This window comes from Populus euphratica, unplaced genomic scaffold, assembly GCF_000495115.2.
Source record: "Populus euphratica unplaced genomic scaffold, PopEup_1.0 scaffold65.1, whole genome shotgun sequence".
NCBI lineage: Eukaryota > Viridiplantae > Streptophyta > Magnoliopsida > Malpighiales > Salicaceae > Populus > Populus euphratica.
The window spans coordinates 450,451-460,301 of record NW_011499943.1 but is presented as its reverse complement, the minus strand read 5'-3'; the positions used below and the strand labels follow the sequence as shown (position 1 = coordinate 460,301).

General features: G+C 33.4%; 2 protein-coding genes across 2 annotated transcripts; both read left to right on the top strand.

Annotated features, from left to right (window-relative positions):
• The first annotated feature begins 1,206 nt into the window (after positions 1-1,206).
• Positions 1,207-2,805, top strand: LOC105137228 (high mobility group B protein 3-like). The gene is made up of 8 exons (XM_011042909.1): positions 1,207-1,360; positions 1,447-1,495; positions 1,656-1,772; positions 1,874-1,931; positions 2,045-2,089; positions 2,188-2,268; positions 2,355-2,444; positions 2,533-2,805. The coding sequence occupies exons 2-8, from the start codon at positions 1,455-1,457 to the stop codon at positions 2,551-2,553; spliced, it is 453 nt and encodes a 150-aa protein (XP_011041211.1). The 5' UTR covers positions 1,207-1,360; positions 1,447-1,454; the 3' UTR covers positions 2,554-2,805.
• A 4,172-nt stretch (positions 2,806-6,977) lies between these two features.
• LOC105137289 (uncharacterized) lies at positions 6,978-9,263 on the top strand. The gene is made up of 4 exons (XM_011042988.1): positions 6,978-7,535; positions 7,783-7,971; positions 8,071-8,256; positions 8,343-9,263. Exons 1-4 carry the CDS (start codon positions 6,978-6,980, stop codon positions 8,652-8,654), a joined length of 1,245 nt encoding a protein of 414 aa, XP_011041290.1. The 3' UTR covers positions 8,655-9,263.
• Positions 9,264-9,851: the final 588 nt, after the last annotated feature.

Below are 9,851 nucleotides of genomic sequence, written 5' to 3'. Positions count from 1 at the left end.
TATTCACAAGAAAATCCGCAGGGACATGCAACCTCGTTTCTCGCCGGTGAAAGCAAATCGTGATCGATAAAGTGGGTTACCTGCGATCAATAATCGTGTTAAATCATTACACACCAATTATTTAGCGTGGATGACAGGATGCTATTATCATGAATTAATTTAATACCATCTAATAAAATTATTTGAAATAAAAAAGAAGAAGAAGGGGGGACCATGTGCATTTTGGCAATGACAACAGGATCTCCCCGTCATTATTCGTCATTAAAATTACTTAATTAGGTGCACATTTTCTATTAAGATAAGAAAAATAAAAAAACAAATAGATAATAATTTATTTATCTGCTCACACGTCCTTGTTTGCTATCAAATCGAAGCAACCTATCTTTTTCGCAGTTAATTTAATAATTTTTTTACCGTCAAAAACCAATATAAAAGTGAAAATTGCACATCAAGCATTAAAATCCGCAGTGTGATACGGCATATCCATGCCAGGTCCTAGAAACTATTAATCTAATACAACACTCATAATTGTTAACTCAGCAATGACCTAATTCAATTTTATTATATTTTTAAAACAATACCTTCTAGATTAAAAAATTAAAAAATATAATTAATTTATACACGTATAAAATTGACAAGTTTATCAAATTAATATTTTAAATGATTTTAAAAAATAACGGGTGTTGTTCGTATTATGATAACTTTTACAATAAAAAATAATTTTTAAAAATTAAAAATTATAATTTCTTATTGACTAAAGTTTCGAGAGAGATTTTTAAATAAAATTTATGCTAAACGGCTGTGTATGTTAATTAATTAAATATTTTTAATTGATATGAAATATAAGCACCACAAATCCCTGAACCAAGCCAACTTGGGTTTGAATGATGACCAGAGTTTGCTGGGCCAGTTCTAACTATGGTAATAGTTATCAACTAAAACGCCTCGCGCAGCATAGCCCATTCCGTTGATCAAATCTGGGCCTTACATCTCTGGAATCCAACCAACCTTAGATGATCACACATCACTGCTTATGTGAGAGCGAAGAAGCACAAAGAGAAGCACAAAGAGGAATAGCAGTAATCAAAGGGTAAGCCGTCGAAAGCTTAACAACCACGCAGCCAATAGATCAAGAGCACAAAGATTGATGACGTGTCATGCAATTTCCAAATCCCGCCCAAACCCCATTCCACCTCTCCCACTTTCATTTCATCCGCAATTGAATTTCAATTTCCTTCACTACACTTAATATCTCCGCTCCTCCCTCAACTCTCTTCACACTCTAACACGTAAAAATATCCTCCCCCCTTCTCTCCTCCTCTTTCTCTCTCTTTCAAACCCTATCTCAGCTCACCTACCGGTAAGTCTTGCCGGTTTTGATCCGATTTTTACCGGTTCTCGTTGATTTAAGCTGTGTTTTGAGCTGATCCGGTGTTGAAACTGCAGGATTCGCAATGAAAGGAGGAAGATCAAAGTCAGAAACTAAGACCGCCAAGTAATTTTCTCATATCCTGTTTCCTATCAATTTCAGTATTTGTCACGTGTGAAACGTGTTCTGCGGTCTCTTAGATCTTAGATCTAGAAAAATCGGTTTTCAAGTTTTTTGCTGTCGTTTTGTGATTATACGCCTGTCGTTTTGTGATGTGGTTTATCAGGCTCTCTGTGAACAAGAAGCCAACCAAAGGAGGAGGAGCAGCAGCCCGGAAATCAGGAAAGGCAGCTAAGGATCCAAACAAGCCCAAGAGGCCTGCCAGTGCATTCTTCGTCTTTATGTACTTTTCTTACTCTATATTCTTCCTCCTTGTGATCATTTTAGCTAAATTGAAAATAAACTATGTCAGTTTTTTAAATGAATATTTATTATTGACTATAGGGAGGAGTTCAGAGAGCAGTACAAGAGGGAACACCCTAAAAACAAATCCGTTGCAGCTGTGAGCATTCAGTTATTGCTAGTTTAATTACTTGTATATATTTGGCTGTCAAGTTGAATTTTCATTTTGTGATTTATTGTTTGTTGACTTTGCTGTGATGAATCAATGATCAGGTTGGAAAAGCTGGAGGAGATAAATGGAAGTCACTGTCAGAGGCTGTAAGTGATTTATTATTTAATTTAATATTTGGGGTTTACTTTGTGATTAATAATATTAGTATGCTTTTTTTGACTTGATCATAATTGAACGAATATAGGAGAAAGCACCCTTTGTTGCCAAAGCGGACAAGAGGAAGGTTGAATATGAGAAGAAGATGAAAGCTTACAACAAGGAGCAGGTAACAGTGCTGACCTGGTTTTTTATTTGTCAGACTGTAATCATCTTAATTGTTGAAATTTATTTTGTTTTCTGCATGAATACTAGGCTGAAGGGCCCAAGGAAGAAGAGGAGTCTGAGAAGTCAATGTCAGAGGTCAATGATGACGATGAAGATGATGAAGAGGGAAGCGGGGAGGTTAGATTTGTTTAATGTTGTTTGGTGTTTGTTTTATTTGATAATTTTGCGTTGGTCTAATTTGGGGCTGTTCGCAATTTCTTTGCAGGAAGATGACGATGACGAGTAGGATATGGAGCCAGAGAATAGCTTAGTCATGTAGGTTGTGACAATGTTTGGACATTTGATGCTAATGGCTGGCTATTTTGGTTGTTAATTTTTTGTCTTTCAGTTATCTTTTAAAGGGAAGGATATGCGTACTGCTCCCTTTGTTATTTTGTCCTCCTCCTTCTAAGGGAAAGAAGTTATTAGTTGTAGAAGGGAGAATGCCACTTATCTGTACTTGAATCAAAGTTTAATGAATTAGATTATCTTCTGTAGATTACTTTGTCTCTCTGCTTGATGGTTAATTTGTTCAATACCATATCTATATATGCCTTGTGCTCCTCTTTATAGAAAGGAATTAGATAAGAATTACTGCAGTGTATTCCAGCCTTAGGTTTTGAACGGTTTGATGCCTGTATCAGTTTGAGGTTGCACTAAATTCTGTGTTTACGTGGATGTGGTATATTAAATTGGTTTAATGCCCCGTTCTTTTTCGTGTTTCTTGTACTTTTTCGTTGATACCTGGGTGTGGTCAGATTTTTTTTTGTTCAATTAGATGGATGATCCCTGTATTGTCCTCTCTTCACTCCATCGTGTCTCTTCTAACCTCTCCACTGATTATTTTCTTGGAGTTTCTAGCCTGTGGCTTGTTCGATTGTCATTTTCTTGCTACTCCATCCTCTGAATGTCGATGATGTCACTTGCCAAACAAGTGCTGGTAGGTTTTGTTTGTAAGTTGCCGTCTTTGGGGGTGATGTAGTTGAATGACATGGTTAGAGGAGGAGGCTGTTGATCGCTTTTTGATGGGAAATTGTTGTAACCAGTTGCTGCTTCATGCAGTAAATCGTCAATGTATTTAACATTTATGGTGTTGTATTTTATTTTCCAATCATTCTATGCTAGCTTCTATAGTGGGCCTTAAAATAAGCTTTGCCCTTCAATCCCACTAAAATATTCTCCCTTCTGTGCTTGCTTGGTTAGCTTGGTGAAATAAAGTTGCGTGTCATTCTCTGATTGGGCTCTGTTGTCTGATCTGGTGTTCTTTTTACCCTGTCTGTCGTATTACGCGGAGAGTAGACATGATTACTCGTGCAGGAGACGAGAGGTGCAGCACCCCTTGGATTCACCAAAAATTCAATTGGAGTTGCTGTTTTTTTAACCTTGCATGATGGTGGTTCTTACAGATGATGACAAGTTTAAACTTCAACGGAGGCAAATCATGAACGTGTAATTTGCAGACCCGAGGAGGACTCTAGGGTGCGGAGCGTGTTTCATGCTTGTTAAAGCCCGGCACGGGGCCCATGTTTGGGTGTTTGTAAAGTAAAAAAAGAAAAGAACAAAAGCAATTATATTTTGTTTTAAAATTTCTACGTTTATATTTTCTCTTCAAAATTATCAATTTGGATACCTGTGTTTTTTAATACAAGAAAATCTAACCCTCACCATTTGGAGAGTTTCAGACATTTTTAACTATTTTTATTCACTTTTTCATTGAATAGCGATAACTATATATAAAAAAAAAAACATCAGGATTTTTTATTTTGTTTTTAATCTAAAATTTAAGAAATTACAAGAACAATTGAACTAGATGAAAAGACATGTTTATCTTGTATAAACTGACATCGTCTTTTTTTATTCAACTGTTTTTAAATCATGAAAACCTATGCTGACATCGTCTTGGTTTGTTCAACTCTTTTGAAAACCTTCGATTTTATAAATTAGAGTTATTGTTACTGGACGTTCCTAAATGGAAATATGTTGTGATTTACAGGGGTGTAGATGTTTTTAAATGAAAATATGTTATGATTTATAGTATATTTGATGATTTATAGAATATTTGATCGAATGTTTTTATTTGAAAATATATTAAAATAATATTTTTTTAAAATTATTTTTAACATTAATATAATTAAAAATATTAATTTAATAATTTTTATTTTTGTTTTTGTTTTTTAAAACACAAAACAAGCAAACATTTCCTTAATTCCATGACAAAGGAACTAAGCATAAAACCTATGCTGACATCGTCTTGGTTTGTTCAACTCTTTTGAAAACAAAATCAACTGAGGATGTTGTTATAGTTTTTTTAAAATAATTTTTTCGGTTAAAATACATGTTAATAATTTTTTTAAAAATTATTTTTAATATTAACACATTAAAATAATTTGAAATAAAATCATATTAATTTAAAATAAATTTAAATTTTTTAAAAATATTTTTAAAATACAGAAATAAATAAATAGGTACAAAATGTTCCCTGGAAAACCGAGAAGAGATTGAATAAAGAAAGAGGAAGGTAGATGGGCATAAGCGCATTGATACCGATAAGAAATTCACTCAGCTGTGGATTCTGCCTTCCACGAGAAGCCTCTCCTTCTGTCATGATTCTGACTTTTTCTTGCTGTACGTAGATAGATCACTTGGATCAAACAAGGATTGCGTCGACAACAGGACAGAGTGGATACACGCGATCTCCCAACTTGACAACTATAGATATATGCAGCTCTGATCCTTAAAGAGCACACATGTTAGGTGATTATGACGTTCCTTGCATGATCTATATGTTTCATCAACAACGGAGGGCTAGGAGATTTGTTTCCTGGAAGCACCTTCTTCCTATCCTATCCATGTCTCTATCTTTACTTGCAGAGACAGCCCGCTGTCACAGCTATCAATCCTTGAGAGCATCTCCATGGGGTAAATGGAAGGCCACTAATTATTTTCGTTTTTTAATGCTTGTTTTCCATGCTCAAAGAGGAGTGGACAAAATATCTACCTTACATGAATGTTATTCTTATCTCTCTTGCAAAGTTATTAAAATATTATTTCTTACAATAGTTTTTTTTCATTAGCATTTTTTTTTAAATTTATATATTTTTAAGTTATTTTTTATAAAGTTATTTTAATCTTATAATCCGTGTTATGAGTTTAGCAAGTTCGTTCAAGGTTATTTGAATTATTTTTATTATTTTAATTAATTTTTTAATTTTTTAATTTTATTATTTAATATTAAATTAATTATAAATTATCTGATTTATTTTTAAATTGATTAAATCAATCAAATCATATTAAATTATAAAATATAGTTAATATTAAATTAATTAAAAATTATCTGATTTATTTTTAAACTTATTAAATCAATTGAATCATATTAAATTATAAAATATAATTGTGTATCAAATATATTAAATTAAAATGGACTCTTCTAAATAAGATTTTACCATTGAATTGCTTATAAGTGAAAAGATTATATTTACAGTATTTAAAAATTTTTATTACAAACTTAGTTCTTTTAAATAGCATCTCTTGTAAGAGAAGCTTCTGAAGACCTATTTGTTTTGTTGAATTTTTTTTAAAATGATTTATATAGAAAAAAAATTATTTTAGATATATAGTAGTGTTTAAAAACTAATTTAGAAAACATTTTATAATGTTTGTCTATATCATAAAAAATAATTTGAAAAATAATTTATTAATGTTTTTTTTCAAGTTTATTTAAAAAAAAAATCAAATTTGACAGATAAAAAATTAACAAATTTATTAATATTTTTTTCAAGTTTATTTAAAAAAAGAATCAAATTTGACAGATAAAAAATTAATAGATGATAAAATTTAAAAGATATAATTTTTTAAATTATTTTATACAAAATAAATAATTGTAAAAAAAATGAAGACCAAATCTAATAGATAAAAATTCTCAATTAAAAAAGAATAAAAAATCAAAAATCAAAAATCAAAAATCAAAATCAAAGTTGGTATAAAAATAAAATTTTAAAAGATAAAATTAAATAAAAATGATTCAAAATAAAATATATAGAAATCAAAAGATTGAAAATTAAATATAATATAATTAACAAAAACAAGATATTTCTAATTTTTTCATAACTTCTAAAAACTATTTTCTATTTAAAATAAAAAAAATATTTTTTTAAATTTAAGTTAATTTTTTTAATTAAAAAGTATTTTATTGATTAATTTCTTTAAAAATAAATAAATACGGAAAGTAAATTTTTAAAAATTTATTTTCATTGAACGAGGCGTATATGCAAGAAGAGAGGGATAGAAAATCATATCAAACCCTATTCATAAAAAAAATAAAAATTAAAAAGAACACTGTCGAGTTGCTCAGGTATGTTTTCTCTATTCCTTTTGTTTTACATATTGTTTTAAATAATCTATAATCCATGTGGTTGCAATTTACATTTTGAATCTGTCAATATGATTTAGAGCAGGGTGTGTGAATGTAGGGTTTTTAAAGCATGATATTTAGGGTTTGGCTTTGAGTTCTGTTTGTGGGGCTGTTGTCAGTTTTCACGTATTATTGTTTTTTTAATATTAATATTTTGATAGTTTCTGATGTGGAAGATATTCATCTTTTTAGGTAGAGAGTTTCGGGTATAACAATGGCCTCGCTGGTCAGAGAACGCTGTAGGAAAGCACAATGTAGGAATGCCGAGGCGATGGATCAATTCTGGAACTTACCAGATCCCATTATTCATCACATTTTCTCTTTCCTTGAGATGGATGACAGCTCGAATTGGTGTGGTATCAAAAAGATTTAGACAGATGTTTGTATCTAGGCCATATCTGAAGTTTGTATCAAAATGTTTCTATCACGGTCCCCCGAATTCGTGCAATCAATTTATTGATCCTGTGGATGGGTTGCTGAGCCAGCGAAATGGGATGGCGATACAGCGTCTTTGCCTGAACTGGTATTGCCGCAACAATAACTGTGATGCAGATGTAAATCTTATTGACAAATGGATCCGTGTTGCAGTGAATTGTCGGGTTCAGGAGATTGACCTTGAGGTTGGGATACGTAGAGATCCTCTCTTTGAGTCGGAGGAAAAGCCAATCTGCGAGTTGCCGCAGTGTATGTACTGTTCTGAAACTTTTAGAGTCCTTGACTTGGATCTGTATTACAAGTGTGTCAAAGAGCCTGCGGGGGTTTTTGTTTCTCTCGAGGAACTCTCCCTGACTCCAGTAGTAGGTTCTGATTCTGAAGATGTTTTAAAAAAGTTGATTTCAACTACCTGCCCATCACTTAAAAGGTTGAGTCTTTCCGATTTAAAAGACAGACAAAATTAGTATCAATCATCCATGTCTTGAAGAATTAACGTTACTTGATCTCCCATATAATCTCTCGGAGATTTGCATCTCAACTGAGAGACTGCAGAAGTTATTCTTGGACTTGAATTCCTTGTCTCCTGTAAACAACTGCACAATGAAAATTAATGCCCCTAATCTCTAAGAGTTGGAGTGGACAGTATGGTCTGCAAATAACGTTTACCTGAGTCAGTTCAAAGTTCTGAACCATGCTACTCTGAATATTGATACTTTAAATGACCATATTGATGTGATAACTATTTGCGATCGTATAACTGAGCTTCACCAGGGTTGTGTGCTGTACAAGAGTGTCAGAGCTAAAGAGTGTGTTCTTAAAGTACTCACACTCTTTCCTAATGCTTAGATTGAACCTTAATTGTTTCATGACAAGACGAGTTGAAACTTGAATGTTGACTAATGTTTACTTATGTTGTAGACTCAGTTCATTCACAACTATTGCTCAGTTGTGTTCGACAACCTTCAGCACTCGGTCATTAATGCGAATAGTTGTCTGAAGGACTATCACTTTCTAGTTTTAGCTTACATTCTCAGAAGATCACCGAATTTAGAGACTCTATCCCTCTTGTGTAGTGAAAATGTAATGCAACCTAAGTATGCCATGGTGGGTAGTTGAGAAATTATCAGAACTTCCCTTTCCATGCTGGCTACACATTCCTTTACCTCACCATTTCGATATTTCTTTTTCAGACATTGAAGTTTTGGATATCCAAGTTCTGTAAACAGCACGAAGGATTTCATAACCTAATTGCTCATCAACTGCAAGCCATAAAAATAAAGTTGAAGGGAAAAGGTCATCGGGTTGTTGCAGTGGAAAATCTGCTTAAGAGTTTAGAAGGTTTGAAAAAGATGACCATCATCTGCTCAAAAGCAAACCTAAGCCAAGTGTCGAAGATTGGATTATGTGAATCCAGGAAAGCTTCTCTACCGTTCGGATTGAGTTTAGTCGAGAAAGAATTTTATATTGAAGAACACCACAGGATTGATTCCGTCACAGATTGAATTTAGCCAAGAAACAACATTATTTTGAAGATTCAGACGACGAATGGATTTAGTGAGCGATGCAGGTTTCCATTTACTAGCTTTTTGGTCTTTTTTGATTGCTGTTTTCTTTAAAGTAAAGCTACAATGTTACTATTGTTTGAGGTCCATTTGATGATGCATTCTCCTTTCCTTAAGTGAATAATTTCATGATAGGTGGAATTATTCATGACTTCACTCCACATGAGTATCGATTTATAAGCGTGAGGGAAAGCCTCACCTTTTAAGCTAGCTTTTGAGAAAGAGATAGGTCCAATACCACCTATCAATTGGTATTAGCGCCGCGGCCAGGTTTACCAACTAATCTAGATCCTATAGTCTAGGAGAGAAATGAGTCACCTTAGCTCCGATCCAAGGCTCGAGGATAGTATTGGAGTTGTCTCCCTTTCGGTTGTTAAAGAGGCTGGCGGTCAATGTCAAGTGCGAGAGAAAACCTCTCATCTCAAATTAGCTTTTGAGGGAAAGACACATGTCCAGGACCACCTATTGACGAAAATCAATGGCTTTTTCAAGTTAGCTGCTCATGATCTTCCATGTTTTTATAGCGATGAAAAGGGACCCTCTTCTTCTTTTTGTAATCTCTTGAATTTGGTTAGTTGGGTTCTCTCACTTGAATGTTTGTTTGACCTGAGCATCGCAAAAGAGCTTCTAAAGGCAATCCTGGTTATCCAGGAGTCGGCAGTGATGATGCCAGGAATCTGAGGCGGCCATGCGGCTTTGCTATAGATCTTCAAGCCACCCGCAAAACAAGGAAGTCCTCCTCCTTGTTTCTGTGTGAGAGCAGCCTTGGTGGTGTTTATGAAAAAATGCGACCGTGTCGTGGTAATTAACTAGTTACAGTTTAAGTATGTATATTTTTGGTTATTAATTTAAATAAGATATGAAAGATAGAGACACCCCCACATTCCCTCAACTTTGTTGCTCTTGCCAGGGACACCAAATTTCCTTGTTCCATGCCAAGAATTAAGAGTTCTGCAGCGGCTAGCTAGGCCATGTGTTCTGTGTCGCTCTCTTTTAATCTTGTAGTGACGATCTTATTCTAATGTTCTTATCGCTTTTAATTCTTGCTTGCAGTTGAAAGGATTGGTCATGGCCGACTGATCTTGAGCCGTCTCCTTTTTTTTTTTTAATTTTTGACTAAAATTATTAGATTATCTA